Here is a 16,905-nt window from a genome sequence, read left to right on the forward strand (position 1 = left end):
TGGAGACTATCATGTGTCTACCACATTAGACACAGTAAGTATAGAGAGACAACCGACAAGCTACCTGGCAGGGAGGCCATCGGTCGGCATCCACCTTCGTCTCTATCCTTTCCTGCAAAAAAACACGTGAGCCTGAAGAGTGACTCTGCCTCTCTGTCAGGCTCTAAAAGAGGGCGCCAAGTGGCCCTGCTTGGGCCAAGCTGGGTGGGGATCCACCGGAGAGCAGGACAGAGCAGGCGCGGTGGCAGCAGTGGCCCTTGCAGACCACCGCCAGGTCCGCCCTGGGGCGGCAGAGGTAAACTGGGGCCCTGCAAGATGACTAGCCTTGAGAATGGACTGGTGGCCTCCGGGGCCTGTGCTGCCCCCCACCCGCTCTGCTGACTCTCCCACAAAAGCAACAGCCCACTGGATCCACTGCAGTCATGCGGAGAGTCTTGAGAACACTCCAGGCGGCTTGCATTCTTCTCCTTTCTCTTTAGTTTTCCAGATTTTCTACAATTAACATAAATTACTTTGAGAGTCATGAAAAAATCATTTTCAAGAGCCAGCTGATGGCTGCACACTGAGGAGGTTGCTGGCTCTCAGCCATCAGACTCTCTCTGGGCTGTCCCAGCGCAACATTTCAATACCAGGGAGACACAGTGGGGGACTGGGCCTTCGTGTCAGCTCGGTATTCTTATTTCCCTTAACCTTGACAGGAGAGCGGAAGCTGCATGTGAAGAGCACACTCGCAGAAACAGCCTAAAAGGGTCCAACTCCATGCTCAGCAGAGGAGCTGGGGCTCTGGCTCACACGGCCCCTGGTGCATCCTAAGCACCTCAGAGAGCACACCCTCAGGAGACCCCGCGGACACAGTGACACAGCCTCAGCACAGCTCTCACCGACTGGAGATTTTTCTATGACCCAGGCCAGCCTGGGGGTGGACAGAGGACAGGACCTTAGAAAGCAGGCCTCTGGACTCTCACACCCTCTGGAGATGTACAACAAGGCCTGGAGGGAGGAGACCACCCTTTGCTGTAAGCCCCCACCCAGACAGAAAGACAGCTTGGAGTACTCCATCCAAGGAACCTCTTTGGCAACAAGTCTGATATTCCCTTCCTGCCTCCTGAAGAGAAGCACACGAGGATTCTAAAGTGACAGGGACACCTGGCAGCTGGGCTCCAGAGACAACACCTCAGACTCTGAAGCCTGGCCTCAGACACTCCAGCCTAACTCAGGACTATGAGTCTTGGATTTTGCCCCACAGCTCAGGTTCCCCGTCAGAAAAAGACAGGTTGGACTAACAGTCTTCTAAGAGCTTTCCTAGCTCTCACCTAGAGACTTCAGCTCTGGGCCGAATAATGTTTGGGTACTGTTCCAAGTGTGCTGAACCCAGATGCAAGCTCAAAATGGTAGAGACCCTGGAGCAGTGATCAAAAGCCAACAAGAAAAGACACCAAAAGAAAAGGAAATTATAGATCAATACACCTTCTGAATGGAGATGCACAAAATTTCAACAAAACTATAGCAAACCAAATTCAACAACATTAAAAGGATTAATACCACAACCAAAGGGGATTTATGCCAGGAAGTCACAGGCAATTTAACATAAGAAAATCAATGAATATAATAAACCACATTAACAGAACGAAGGGGAAAAAAAAAAAAAAAAACACACGATCATCTCAATTGATAGAAAAAGCATCTGAAAAATCCAACACCGTTTGATAAAAACACTCAGAAAACTAGGAACAAAAGGGAACTTCTCCAATATGATAAATGGCATTTAGGAAAAATTCACAGCCAACATACCCAATGGTGAAAGACTGAAAACTTTTACCCTAAGATGAGGAGCAGCACAAGGAGTCGACGTTTCACCACTGCTATTCAACACTGTACTGGAAGTTCTATTCAGATTGATTAGACAAGAAAAGAAAATAAAAGGTAAAAATTGGAAAGGAATAAGTAAAACTATTTCTATTTGCAGAGGACATGACCCTACCTATAGAAAATTCTGTATAGAGAGAATCCCAAATGACATACAGGAAGCTTACTAGAGTTAATACATACCCAAATTGAAGGATACAAAATCAACACACAAAAAGCAGCTGTGTTTCTATATACTAACACTGAGCACTTAAAGGAGAAAATTAAGACAACAATTCTATTTACAATAGCATCTAAAATCAAAAAAACAAACAAAACCCTCAGGAATAAATTTAACCAAGGAGGTGAAAATGTTTGTACATGAAAAATTATAGAACATTGCTGAAAGAAATTAAAGAAGACAAAAATAAATGGAAAGACATCCTGTGTTCATGGACTGGAAGACTTCATATTGTAGATGGAAAGTGTTGTTAATACGTTCTAAGTTGGTCTACAGATTCAGCACAATCCCTGCCAAAATTCCAACAGTCTTTTTTGTAGAAGTGGAAAAGAGAACCCTCAAAATCCATACAGACTTGCTAGGGACCCCAAGTAGCTAAAACAATCTTAAAGAAAGAGCAAAGTTAAAAGATTTGTTTCCTGATTTCAAAACTCACTGTAGAACTAGGGTAACCGAAACAGTGCGGCACTGGCACAGGCAGACACGTAGGCTAGTAGGAGAGAACTGAAAGTCCGCAAGTGCATTTACACAGCCAAATCACCTCCAACAAGGGTGCCAAGTCCATTCAATGGGGCAAGAGGAGTCTCCTCAAAAATTGGTGCTGAGACAACTGGATCTCTACTTCACAGCTCGTATAAAAATTAACTCAAAACAGATCAATGATCTTAATATAAGAGCTAAACAAAAAAACACTTAAAAGATTCATGACTGTGGTTTAGGCAATGGATTCTTAGATACGACACCAAAAGAAAAAACAGATGAATTGGACTTCATCAAAATTAAAACTTTTATGCATCAAAGGTCATTATCAAGAAAGTGAAGAGAGAATTCTCTGGCGGTCCAGTGCTTAGGACTTCACACTTCCAATGCAGGGAGCACGGGTCTGATCCCTGGTTGGGGAACTAAGATCTCACAAGCTGTGCAGGAAGGTTAAAACACAAAGAGTGAAAAGACAACTTGGAAATGGGAGAAAATATTTCTAAATCATAGCTTTATGAGGATCTAATATTCAAAAATATACAGAATTCCTACAACTTAACAACAAAAAGACAAAAAACTCAATTATAAACTAGCCAAAGGACTTGAGTAGACATTTCTCCAAAGAAGATATACAAGCGGCCAATAAATACATGAAAAGATGCTCAACATTACTAATCCATTAGAACTGCAAACCAAAATGAGATACTAATTCACACATAGGATGGGGAAGGAAATAAAGAAGAATAAGAGAAAGGGAGAAAGGAAAAAGGAAGTAAGTTATTGGTAAAAAAGTAAAGAAATTAGAAATTTCACACATTGCTGGTAGATATAAAACTGTATAGCCACTGTGGAAAACAATCTGGTAATTCCTCAAAAAGTTAAACAGAACAATCAAGCAAATTTTTTTTTCCCTGTCTGCACAAAGTGCAAAGCCCCAACTGCTCAGCCACCAGGGAATTCTTAAGTATACACTCAATCAAGCAATTCTTAAGTATACACTCAAAAGAATTGAAAAGACAAACTCAAACAGATACTTGTATGCCAGTGTTCATTATACCACTACTCACAATAGTCAAAGATGTAAAAAGCTCAAGTGTCCATCAACAGATGAATGGATAAAGAAAATGTGGTAAATATAAACAGCCATAAAAAAGTAAGATTCTGACACAGGTCACAACATAAGATAAACCCTGCAAACATTATGCTAAATGAAATAAACCAGACATAAAAAGACAATGCCGTATGATTCTACTTTTATGAAATATCTACAATAGGCAAATTCATAGAGACAGAAAGGAGATTAGAGGTTACCAGGGGCTGGGAGGAGCCGGGCGGCGGGGGCGGGGGCGGTGGTGGACGAGGAGTTATTGCTTAACGGGTACAGAGTTTCTGTCTGGGGTGATGAAAAAGTTCTGGAAACAGTAGTGATAGTTGCACAAGTTGAACACAATTAATACCACTGAATTTTACACTTAAAAATGGTTAAAATGGCATGTTTAATGTTGTATTTATTTTAGCACACACATGGGAGTCACCAAAAACACCCATATGGCCCTGCAGGCCAGCATTAGCCTCATCTGGCTTTTCCGGATGAGACAAGTAGGGCTTGGCACAGAGCTCAGTGGAAAGCATCAGAGTATCCAGGCCTCGTGTCGGGGCCAGAAGAAAGAAGTCCCTCACCATAAGCACACAGCAGGTAACAAGAGTGAAGAATACAGACCTAGCTCTTTTTTTTACTTTTATCAAGCCCAGAGACACTTTTAACAAATGTTACATTAGATATATGAACCAATGACTATGGGATCTGAACTTTTTTTTTCCCAGCCATGCTGCACAGCTTGAGGGAATCTTAGTTCCCCAATCAGGGATCCAACCTGGCCTGGCAGTGAAAATGCTGAGTCCTAACCACTGGACCACCAGGGAATTCCCTGAACATTTTTAATTTAAGCTCCATCAATTAACTGTCTCCAGGCCCACAGAGCTCTGGTAGGATGTGACAAGGAGAGAAGGGACAAGCTCCTGAGCCTCAGGGCTGAGATGGCTCTTGCGGGCTGCAGGAAGGTAGTTTGGCCGCCGAGCCTCCCAAGTCAAAGGGTCCGTCACCACTGCCCCGTCCCCTGCCTCAGCCCCGCAAGGTGCTGCTGGAATCTCACCAGACAGTTTCATCCTGACATCTAACACCTCAGCCACAGATCGGAAGGCTGGCAATCTTGTTCATATCAGAATCTGCCCCAGATAAGAAATCAACACCTCCACATCAGAGGGGACCTCTGGGGTCATCACTGACTCAATGGACATGAGTCTGAGCAAACTCCAGGAGATGGTGAAGGACAGGGAAGCCTGGCGTGCTGTAGTCCACGGGGTCGCAGAGAGTCAGACACAACTTAGTGACTAAACAACAACTGGGATCATGGTTACAAAATGGTCCATGGGAGACATTTCAGGAAAAACCCCAACTGACACTTAGTTCTGAAATGAGGGCTAATATTTGATGCTGGGGATTTTAGTTTGTGGTCTGATGGGCCTGCTTAAAGCCACAGTCCATCAGGACACTTGCACCTCAGGTACAAGCTTCTTCTCCAGCAGTCATCCCTCTACCCTGGCCCTCTGCCAGGAAGCCACCCAGTGACCCACTAAGCCCAACTCTGTGTAGCCCACTGACTCCCCCAAGAGGAGGGGTATTACAGAGATGAATGGACCCAACCCAGCAACATAAGGAAGACCATATCTGAAGGCAAAGGAGTCATGAGACAGGACATGCTTGCAGGGAGGAAGGCGGTTTTCAATGTGTCCGGAGACCCTCATGCATCCACCACCACCAGCACCATCAAAGCACCCAGAGAGCCCACGACACAGGAACAGACAGAATAGCCCCCATGGATGGCTCTAGGAAGGTTATTCATAACCCTGGACTCTGCCTCCTTCCTTAAAGAATCTCTTGGGAGACTCAAGGACCAAGCCTTGAATTTACAGAGCTTATCATATTCCAGCATATTACCAAATATGCTGCCCTTAACTATAATAGCACATTGGCACCCCACCTTAATGTGAGCAGGTTCTTCCCAGACCCCCACAACCCATAAGCTCCAGACACTAACCTCTCTGGCACTGTGTGTCAAAGCTGGAGCAGAGCTGAGTGTGGACACAGCAAATGCTCTTAGGTTCTCAGATAGTACCCTTAGCTCCCTAGTTATAGGTATTCATCCAGAAACTGGCCTTGAGTTTGCTTCTTTGTAAGTCAGCACCTTTTCATCATTCTCAGCACAGGGTTTTATTCAAGTAGCCTGCCATTACCTGGAAACTAAGTCCTAATGATTTTGATTTAGGTCATACCTGAATGGTCTAGTGTTTTTCCCTACTTTCTTCAATTTAAGTCTGAAGTTGGCAATAAGGAGTTCATGGTCTGAGCCACAGTCAGCTCCTGGTCTTGTTTTTGCTGACTGTATAGAGCTTCTCCCATCTTTGGCTGCAAAGAATATAATTAATCTGATTTCAGTGTTGACCATCTGGTGATGTCCATGTGTAGAGTCTTCTCGTGTTGTTGGGAGAGGGTGTTTGTTATGACCAGAGCATTTTCTTGGCAAAACTCTATTAGTCTTTGCCCTGCTTCATTCCGTATTCCAAGGCCACATTTGCCTGTTACTCCAGGTGTTTTTTGACTTCCTACTTTTGCATTCCAGTCCCCTATAATGAAAAGGACATCTTTTTTGGGTGTTAGTTCTAAAAGGTCTTGTAGGTCTTCATAGAACCATTCAACTTCAGCTTCTTCAGCATTACTGGTTGGGGCATAGACTTGGATTACTGTGATATTGAATGGTTTGCCTTGGAAACAAACAGAGATCATTCTGTCGTTTTTGAGACTGCATCCAAGTACTGCATTTCGGACTTTTTTGTTGACCATGATGGCCACTCCATTTCTTCTGAGGGATTCCTGCTCGCAGTAGTAGATATAATGGTCATCTGAGTTAAATTCACCCATTCCAGTCCATTTCAGTTCGCTGATTCCTAGAATGTCGACATTCACTCTTGCCATCTCTTGTTTGACCACTTCCAATTTGCCTTGATTCATGGACCTGACATTCCAGGTTCCTATGCAATATTGCTCTTTACAGTATCGGACCTTGCTTCTATCACCAGTCACATCCACAGCTGGGTATTCTTTTTGCTTTGGCTCCATCCCTTCATTCTTTCTGGAGTTATTTCTCCACTGATCTCCAGTAGCATATTGGGCACCTACTGACCTGGGGAGTTTCTCTTTCAGTATCCTATCATTTTGCCTTTTCATACTGTTCATGGGGTTCTCAAGGCAAGAATACCAAAGTGGTTTGCCATTCCCTTCTCCAGTGGACCACATTCTGTCAGATCTCTCCACCATGACCCACCCATTTTGGGTTGCCCCACAGGCATGGCTTAGTTTCACTGAGTTAGACAAGGCTGTGGTCCTAGTGTGATTAGATTGACTACTTTTCTGTGAGTATGGTTTCAGTGTGTCTGCCCTCTGATGCCCTCTTGCAACACCTACCGTCTTACTTGGGTTTGTCTTACCTTTGGCGTGGGGTATCTCTTCATGGCTGCGCCAGCAAAACACAGCCAATGCTCCTTACCTTGGACGAGGGGTATCTCCTCACCACCACCCTTCCTGACCTTCAACGTGGGACAGCTCCTCTAGGCCCTCTTGTGCCCACAGGACTGGAAAAGGTCAGTTTTCATTCCAATTCCAAAGAAAGGCAATGCCAAAGAATACTCAAACTATCACACAATTGCACTCATCTCACACGCTAGTAAAGTAATGCTCAAAATTCTCCAAGCCAGGCTTCAGCAATATGTGAACCGTGAACTTCCTGATGTTCAAGCTGGTTTTAGAAAAGGCAAAGGAACCAGAGATCAAATTGCCAACATCTGCTGGATCATGGAAAAAGCAAGAGAGTTCCAGAAAAACATCTATTTCTGCTTTATTGACTATGCCAAAGCCTTTGACTGTGTGGATCACAATAAACTGTGGAAAATTCTTCAAGAGATGGGAATACCAGACCACCTGATCTGCCTCTTGAGAAATTTGTATGCAGGTCAGGAAGCAACAGTTAGAACTGGACATGGACCAACAGACTGGTTCCAAATAGGAAAAGGAGTACGTCAAGGCTGTATATTGTCACCATGCTTATTTAACTTATATGCAGAGTACATCATGAGAAACGCTGGACTGGAAGAAACACAAGCTGGAATCAAGATTGCCGGGAGTTGGAGAAGGAAATGGCAACCCACTCCAGTACTCTTGCCTTGAAAATCCCATGGGTGGAGGAGCTTGGTGCAGGCTACTATCCATGGGGTCGCAAAGAGTTGGGCACGACTGAGCGACTTCACTTTCACTTTAAAACCATAAATGTAATTGGTTTTCCTACCTTTTCATGCCAATTTATTCCATTAAAAATAGAATGAAAAAAAAAAAAAAAGGATTGCCGGGAGAAATATCAATAACTTCAGATATGCAGATGACACCACCCTTATGGCAGAAAGTGAAGAGGAACTCAAAAGCCTCTTGATGAAAGTGAAAGTGGAGAGTGAAAAAGTTGGCTTAAAGCTCAACATTCAGAAAACGAAGATCATGGCATCCGGTCCCATCACTTCATGGGAAATAGATGGGGAAACAGTGGAAACAGTGTCAGACTTTATTTTTCTGGGCTCCAAAATCACTACAGATGGTGACTGCAGCCATGAAATTAAAAAACGCTTACTCCTTGGAAGGAAAGTTATGACCAACCTAGATAGCATATTCCAAAGCAGAGACATTACTTTGCCAACAAAGGTTCGTCTAGTCAAGGCTATGGTTCTTCCTGTGGTCATGTATGGATGTGAGAGTTGGACTGTGAAGAAGGCTAAGCACCGAAGAATTGATGCTTTTGAACTGTGGTTTTGGAGAAGACTCTTGAGAGTCCCTTGGACTGCAAGGAGATCTAACCAGTCCATTCTGAAGGAGATCAGCCCTGGGATTTCTTTGGAAGGAATGATGCTAAAGCTGAAACTCCAGTACTTTGGCCACCTCATGCGAAGAGTTGACTCACTGGAAAAGACTCTGATGCTGGGAGGGATTAGGGGCAAGAGGCGAAGGGGATGACAGAGGATGAGATGGCTGGATGGCATCACTGACTCGATGGACGTGAGTCTGAGTGAACTCCGGGAGTTGGTGATAGACAGGGAGGCCTGGTGTGCTGCGATTCATGGGGTTGCAAAGAGTCAGACATGACTGAGCGACTGATCTGAATGATTTTGAAAGCATTGAATTCCATGTAATAAACCCCCTACCTGCTTACAGTACCTGAAATCATTTTCTGTTCTCTGCAATGTTCCCAAATAATACAACATACATAACAGCAATAACCTGCATTTTTTTAAATCTGCATCTCTCTGTCCCCTCTGCTATTTTTAAAATGTACACTGTGTCAGGTATTGCAAGAGTATTCTTTTACAGTTAAAAAAAATTATAGGTAAAATAAAAATACATTTTGGTTAAAAAAAGAAAAAAGGCAAGGCATATATAACTACCAATAAACTCCTGGCACAACAGTTGATACTAAAAGAGAACCCTGTATAAAATAGCCCATGCCAATTTCAGACACATGGCTTTGTAAACTGGGTTATAACCAATTCTACTCAGCAGACTGTCTCCTCTACTTCTTTCCTCTTGGTTCAGCTTGACCTCAGCAAAGTCCTCCAGAAGACAAGAGCTGAGCCCTCGGACCATCGGGGCACACTGCCTTTCTCCTCTCTCCACCTCTTCTCATCTGAAATTGTCTCTGCCCCAAGGACCAGTAGGTTTCTGTATCATATGAAACTCTGACAAAAAGACAGTAGCTGCCTGGTGTGCTGGGCAGTAAGAAAACTTCTGGGGCTCTGTATGGACAAGAATGAGTGCTGCTATTGGCCCATAATGTTTTCCACGGAAGCTGAGCAGACAGTGCAGGTATTTGAGCCTTGACACTTGGGGTCCATAACCTAAAGTAAACTTCTCTGAATCCCAAGCCATCTCTAAGGTCCAAGAGGTAGGAGCGGCAGAGAGCATGTGAAGAACACAAAGACTTACCCCTCCCCTGCTTCCCTAAACAGTCCAGAGCATATTTTAACTAGCCCTTTCCTGACACGGGGCTGGGCCCTGTTCCAGCAGCAAGCCCCCCACCCCACTGCTTCTTTTCTAGCAAGAGTCACAACCTCACATTTCAATTACAACAAAACACTAAGCATCTTGGAGCTAGACAGATTTCTAGGGAGGCAGGGGAACATCCTTGCATTTAGAAGTGGTGTTATCCACCCCTCTCCTAGTGGTCAGTCCCTTCTTTCTAACTGACCTCTGACTATAGAGACCCACTCTGGGGCCCCTGATTCCTTCTCAATGGTCCCAGAATAGGATGGCACATGGTGCCTGAAGTGCAGAGCTGCTGAGCCCATCCTCCTATTTGCTCCACTCCAAGGAGCTCCTGCTGCCCTTCTAATGGGAAATCCCCCTTGCATGCCGACCTACCCAGGAAACAGACCAAACATGCCTGAGAACAAAAAATAATGGGGGTGTGGCGGAGGGGCTGGGGGAAGGCGTGAAGTGAATTTTAGAAATTTCTCTACAGGCTGATCCTTGATGAGGAAGTCCCCAGTTTTGAAGAAAGAAGCCACACTCCCCACTCTCAGCTCACCGGTGGAGCCTGGGTGGTGACATACAATGGGCAGAGAGGTCTCAGGGAAGCCCACATGTGCTCAGGGCAGGAGTGGGTCTTACCAGAAAAGTGGACACCACGTGGACTCCAGTCTTCTTGCTCTAGGCCAGATCACACCTGAGTACACCCACCCAACTAGACCTGGACTTTAACACCCAACACAGGTCAGTGATACAAGGCTCCAAGCTGCTCCAGAGCCTCAACATGCTGGGTCTCCAGAAACAGTGCCACGCGTTACTAGGGAGAGATGCAGTCAGTGTCTGCCCAGGAGGCCATCAGCACTGGGGGGTAGTCAGCGCGAACAAGGAACCACCGTCAGCAGCCGCCTTGGGCAAAGACAGCACCAACTTCTCAAGGTTGGCAGGACAAGGCCTTCCTCAGGTCCACAGATGGGCACCAAGTTTCTCAACTGCACTGTACACAGCAGAGACTGGAGTGGGGAATCCCAGGGTTGAGGGGCCAGCCACAGGCTGCCTCTCACTGGAAGGCCTGTGCTCAAGTGGCTCACCAAACCAGAAACATGGCAGGTGAGGTCTTAATTGGGTGAGTGGATCTCTGAGTCTGGATGGAAAATTATGGACAGTGTTGCCTTTCAGATGGGACTTAACAAATCAGAGTACCAGAGAATACCAGCACACACAGAGGCCTTCTGCCTCTGAGAAGTCACTCTGGCTGCCAGTCTTCAACCTCCTGCCTCCGCATCCCACCAAACAGGAGAGAGGCCAGCCAAGAGAGAGAAAAGATAACTGCTGGAGGGAAGCCACAGCTGGAATCGAGGACCTAAAAGCACCAGCCTGCACCGGACTGGGATCTCAGCCAGCTGGGCCTGGTGGAACCAGACCAGTGGAGTCTCTTCTCCCCTATCCATGCTCAAAAGTGCAGGCAGATCCAAAATCCTCATACATTGCTGTCCTCAGGATAAGGCCAAGCTCCTTAGCCAAAGCACACTGGCCAGGTATTTCTGACCTGGTCCCTGCCTCTCTCACGCTCCGTGTTCCCCATCTTTTGATGCACTGCTCCCTCTGTCTAGGGTCTCGCTTCTCGCTTTGTTCACCTGGAATGCTCCAATCTGCCCTTCCAGATTCAGCATCCTCACTTCTTCTATGAAGTTTTCCCAAATTCTCAGGTACAGGAGGAAGTCCAACCTCTGGGCCACCCCTGGGGACGGCACACATCATGGATGGGCTTCTGCTACACCACCCTGTGAGGGCATGTGCACAGGCATACCTGCCTCCTCTCCAGATGGGCCTCAGGCCTGTGTTCCTGGGGCCCAGGTCTGGGACCGGGACAAAACGATGCATGCTTCGCTGTGATGTGGAGAATTAATGATGACCACACTGCTGACTGGCCAAAGAAAGTCAGCTACAAGTGCAAGGAAAGGCAGGCTGGCTGTGGCCAGAGGGCCAGAGGGCCTGAGCACCAGCTGCAGAGGAGAGGAGACCCCCCACCCCCCCCATTCCATCCGGTGCTCTAGCCCAGGCTTGCTGTTCTTGGGCAGAGCCACTCATCACATGTCAGGAGGCCGCCACCACTGCTGCTGGGATGATGTTACAGTCTATTTTGAGGGTCACACTGGAGCATCTGTCAGCCTGGCCAGCCACACCCTCTATGTGTCATCACTAAGAGCCGGAGACACCCAAAGGTCCACAAACTCTGCCTGAGCACGTCACTCCCCAGGGACCCTCGGTTTCAGGGCCTCCTTGGCTTCCTAACAAAATCAACTGAGATGCCCTTATCTCCTGGCACCAGGGGCAGGGCTCTGATGTCTCCTCTTGGGGTTCCCAGCTCTGGTGACTCGGCAAAATGCAGCTAAAACCCGTCAGTGTGAGCCCAGCTCTTAGCTCAAACATAACCCCTTCCTTCTCCAGCCCTCCCTTATATGTGAAGAGCGCCCAGACGTCAAGCCAGTTACCAACCAGGCTCATTTTTAAGTCCAACAGGTCTCACTTGCTGAGAAACTCCTACTCATCCCTCAAAACCATGCCCAGGCTCTGCCTCCTCACGCAGACAACCCTTCAGTTCATTCTTTGGTAGGTAGGCCAAAGGCTTTCTGAGGACAAGGCTGGCCTGTGCAGGCTTTCCTGTTGTTCTCCCTGTACCAAGCATGCACTTGGCACATAGCAGGTACGAATCAATATAACCCTTGAAATGAAATCTTTCTAAGTAGACTCGCTTGAAAGTCAAAGTCACCTCTGACTCTTTGTGACCCTGTGGACTGCAGCCCGCCAGGCCCCTCTCTCCATGGAACTCTCTAGGCAAGAATACTGGAGTGGATTGTCATTTCCTTCTCCAGGGCATCTTCCCAACCCCTGGAATCCTGACCCAGGGATCAGACCTGGGTCTCCCGCATTGCAGGCAGATTCTTTACTGTCTGAGCCATAAGGCAATCAGACACGCTTAGTGTATTCTTCTACAAAAGACATCTTCAGAACAAAGGCCTTTCTGGAAAACAGTGACACTGATGACTCGGTTCATCAACACCTTTTAAAAAGGAGGCCTGTCCCCAAATCTGCAGAAAAACAGGTCTACAGATTCAGCAGAATGTTAAGTCAACCAAGCCCAGTCCACCGCATGCCACACTTCTCTGGTCCCAATCAGCACTAAGCACCTTTTGGCTCTCTAAGAACACTAGGACCTCCTAAGATTCCGACTGGACATTCTCTCCACCCAGGGGAAGAATGCAACAGGGAAAGGTGGCAGCGGCGTGGACGCACGTGTCTGGGATCAGGTGAAGGCACTGACAAGTTAGGCTACTCCACTGCACGCCCTAAGCCCTGTGGCCAGGGTAGGTCGCCAAACATCCCTGGGGCTCAGGGCTCACCCATGAAACAGGTACATCATCATTCACTCCAGCCACTTTCCAGAGATGCATGAAGATGGAACTAGATAATACAGGAAAGCTACACAACCGGTTAACACCTGGGTTGTGGACCAAATCCAGGTCAGAAACACACCTTCAACACTGACGGCAAACAGGAAACAAGCTGATGACTGTCTGCCCTGGAACAGCCCCTGGCCTCCTCAAAACCACAGCTGGCCCATCTGGCTATATCCTAGCCATGAGACGGCTTTCAGTAATTCCATAAAGAGGCCATAGGAGACATTCGTACACCTTTCCTCTGAAAGCGGTCAACTAAAGCAGGCCACCACAAGCATACGTGACTCGCGACCTTTCTATGACTGAGGTTTCCAGGTCAACCTCACAGCTACATTTACCACATGTAAAACTGCTGGGAAAGCTGGGAGAAGATGTTCAACTTTCTGAGGATTTGCAGGCAACACCAACAGTATGACAATCTAGCAAGACACGGGGTCTTTTACAGCAAGATCCACTTATAACTGAAAGGTTAAAAGCCAGGTGAAGGAAATCGGGTCTCTGCATTTAAACACTCCCCTTCTGAAAAACTATTCTCTCCTTTTACTAGCTCAGCTGTTATCCAAAATGATCCATTTTCCTGCCTACAAGGTTAGGACGTGCCAATCCACTTCTTTGGCAGTGTAAGACTGAAACACCAACGTTTCAGTCTACACTGCAACTATTTTTGCCGTGTTTGTTTCATCTTAAGAGGCCATTCTTATTCATGTGAGTTCAAGCACATTAAATGTATGTGCTTTTATCAGACAGTGGAAAGGGAAAATAGAAGGTTCAAAGTGAAAATTGTTCAGTCATGTCCAACTCTTTGCAACCCCATGGACTATATAGTCCATGGAATTCTTCAGGCCAGAATACTGGAGTGGGTAGCCTTTCCCTTCTCCAGGGGATCTTCCCAACCCAGGGATTGAACCCAGGTCTTCTGCATTGCAGGCAGCTTCTCTAACAGCTGAGCCACCAGGGAAGCCCAAGAATACTGGAGTGGGGAGTCTATCCTTTCTGCAGTGGACCTTCCCGACCCAGGAATTGAACCAGGGTCTCTAAAGAGCACCGATAGGGACTTCCCGGGTGGTCCAGTGACGAAGATTCCACGCTCCCAATGCAGGTGGACCTGCATTCAATCCCGGGTTGGGGGGCTAAGGTCCCACATGCCACGTAAGACCTGGCACAGCCAAATAAAGAAATATATTTAAAAATAAATAAATAAAGAGCTCCGATAATATAAACTTCCTATCTGTAAATTCACTACATGGAGATAAAAGTAAAAGATGTAATAGCTCGCCACGGTCAGAATTTCACAGAATTCTGGGATTAAAGGTAGCTCAGATGCTGGCCTAGCTCCCCAGAGGACAGACAAGCAGATGGAAGCCCTGTTACTACCCACAACCACAGAGCCCTCCCAGACAGGGATGTTACAACTTCACCGAGGAAGCAGACAAAGCTCCAACTCCAGCAGTCCTGCCCCTAGCAAAGCCCCCTGGCCGTGCATTTTGCATGTACCACAAGGGGGACTGTCCCTTGAGAAAGGAAGTACTCTGAATGCTCAAAAACACACATTCAGGGTAGAAACAAAGATCACTGGTGGGGTTGGCAAACCACCCAAACCAGACCTAAGGTCTGATGAGGAAAATCTTTCCAAGCCAGCTAAAATCATTTTATTTCGTAACTTAAACACCTGCTTTGTGATAATCACCAGAAAAAAAAAAAAGAGGCAACTAGGAGAAGAAAAGGAAGAGAAATGAAAAATTTCCCCTCTGATTTCCTATATCTGCTTAGATCACCCTAAACTAGGGAGCCTCCCCAGTGCTGACTTTAATGAGGACCTTCCTAAAGCTGGTCCAACTGGTGTTCAAGTCACTGGACTGAAAAACAAGTTTATGAGTAGCAAAGTCACCTGATTCTGACCATGTCCATGCTGTTTACCCTAAGATGACAGGCCAGTGGTTGCCACAGCTTTGATGAATGCTGCAAAGACTCTACTATCTCTTTGAAGCCCCCAGGGGCCTCTACATGACTAAATGCCATAAAAAGGAACCTTGAATACAGCAACAGCGTGAAAGGAGGGAAGTGACAAACATCACACAACGTGGAGGAACTTCATTCTGGACGCTCAACTGTTAATGTAAACTTGTTACTTGTTTCCCTGACTTGTGAGGGAAACAGTCATTACATCATCACCAAAGAGAAGCCCCTCTTCTACAAAATGTACCTACTTGCCATCAAAAGCTACTGCTTAGACCAGTTCATGACCACAGCCGGGTAACAGGCACCCACTACTCAACCCTTTGCAGCTCAGACCCATGCAGCTCAGCAGCTCATACAGGCACAAGCGTCAACCAGGAGACCTCAAACTCTGACCCAGGGAACAGATCAGTGTTGGGGGCAAGGTGGTCAGGAGGGGCTTACCCATCTCTTCCTTTGCTGACAATCTTCACCTCAAAGTAATAAATGCCACAGGCAGCAGGTATGGGATGGGTGGCACGCACTGACGCCGCATCTTTGTGATTTTTGCCATGACCTAATAGAAGAGGACAAGGAAGAAATTTCAGCAGAGGGAGATACAAATGGAAGCCTCATTCCTCTCTGCTCCACGGCAACTTTACCCCTTCACGGCCAGAGGAAGCCCTTGCAGAGTCCAAGAAATAATCAGACAACAACTAAGCAAATACATAAACCTCCCACCTTTGGTTCACCTCCTGCTAAGCACAGCAGCCCTGCCTGGGACTCTGTCCACCACAGAAACCACAGGAGGCTACCTGCAATGTGGGTGCCTACATGAGAGATTTCCTAGTGCTGCTGGCAGACTCCTCAAGACACAGGCAGCCCACTTGGAAGAATAGGGGAGGGAGAGGCAGCCCTGGAAGATGCCCCCACGATTTGGGGCAGAACCTCAGGCCCTGTCTGGGATGGAACCTGCCTGTCTGGCAGGTGAGCAAGCTCATGGACCTCTGGTTGATGGAGGGGATGTGACCACCCTTTTCTTCAGACACTTTTGAAACTAAGCAGTGGTAAAGGGCTCAGCTAGAGTCCCTGGAGCTACCTCAGGACAAGCAGGAAGGCCCTGGGAAGAAGGTCCACGCCAATCACCCAACAGGTGGTTTGGACATCTGTTGCGGTTCTCCTGATACCGGGTGTCTCAGGGCAGAACAGACAAGGCAGTCAATTACTGGCCTGGTCAGCTCCACCACCCTAGACACCCTACAGGAGCTAAGGCCCAACCCAGAGCACCCAAGCTGGGGAAGGGACATGATGCAGCACCGGCTGGGCAGCACAGCTACCCTGTGGACAGTCTGGCCTTTTCCTCCCCTCGGCCAGAAGACCGATACCTTTATAGTGGACGCGGAGGTTGCCCTGGGAGAGGCCGATGTAGTTGTACTTGTCCTTGGGGCTCCAGGAGCGCGGCAGCGGCGTCTCGTGCTGGTTGACCGCAGGATACAGGCGCTGCAAGCGCCGGCTCAGTTCCTGCTCCCCTGGGGACGGCAGCCCGCACCCAGTGGCCCCGCCGGAGGAGTCTCCAACCTGAGGGCTCCCAGCTCCCGGGTCCGCCGTCGCCGCCGCCATCTTGGAGGGAGCTGCTATTGTGTCACTGGGGGCGGGGAAGAGCAGGACAAGATCCGCCCCGCTCAGCCAATGACCAGAGAGCCAACCCGGGCCGCAGGGAAACCGAGTCCCAGTCCTGCAACTCGCTTTGGACCCCGCCACGCCTCGACACATTTCGGACTCCACTTCCCATAATGCAGAGTTCTCCAGGGGCGGACCAGCTCAGG

General features: G+C 47.5%; 1 protein-coding gene across 1 annotated transcript in view; it reads right to left on the reverse strand.

Annotated features, from left to right (window-relative positions):
* The window catches only part of RANBP10 (RAN binding protein 10), a 60,769-nt gene extending 44,029 nt beyond the window's left edge, over positions 1–16,740 (reverse strand). Inside the window, exons 1-2 of the mRNA XM_019978970.2 lie at positions 16,465–16,740; positions 15,545–15,656 (exon numbers count right to left, since the gene is read on the reverse strand). Coding sequence (XP_019834529.2) covers positions 15,545–15,656; positions 16,465–16,699 — 347 coding nt within the window. The 5' untranslated portion in view covers positions 16,700–16,740. The remainder of the gene's footprint in view (positions 1–15,544; positions 15,657–16,464) is intronic.
* Positions 16,741–16,905: the final 165 nt, after the last annotated feature.

Source organism: Bos indicus, chromosome 18, assembly GCF_029378745.1.
Source record: "Bos indicus isolate NIAB-ARS_2022 breed Sahiwal x Tharparkar chromosome 18, NIAB-ARS_B.indTharparkar_mat_pri_1.0, whole genome shotgun sequence".
Taxonomy (NCBI): Eukaryota; Metazoa; Chordata; class Mammalia; order Artiodactyla; family Bovidae; genus Bos; species Bos indicus.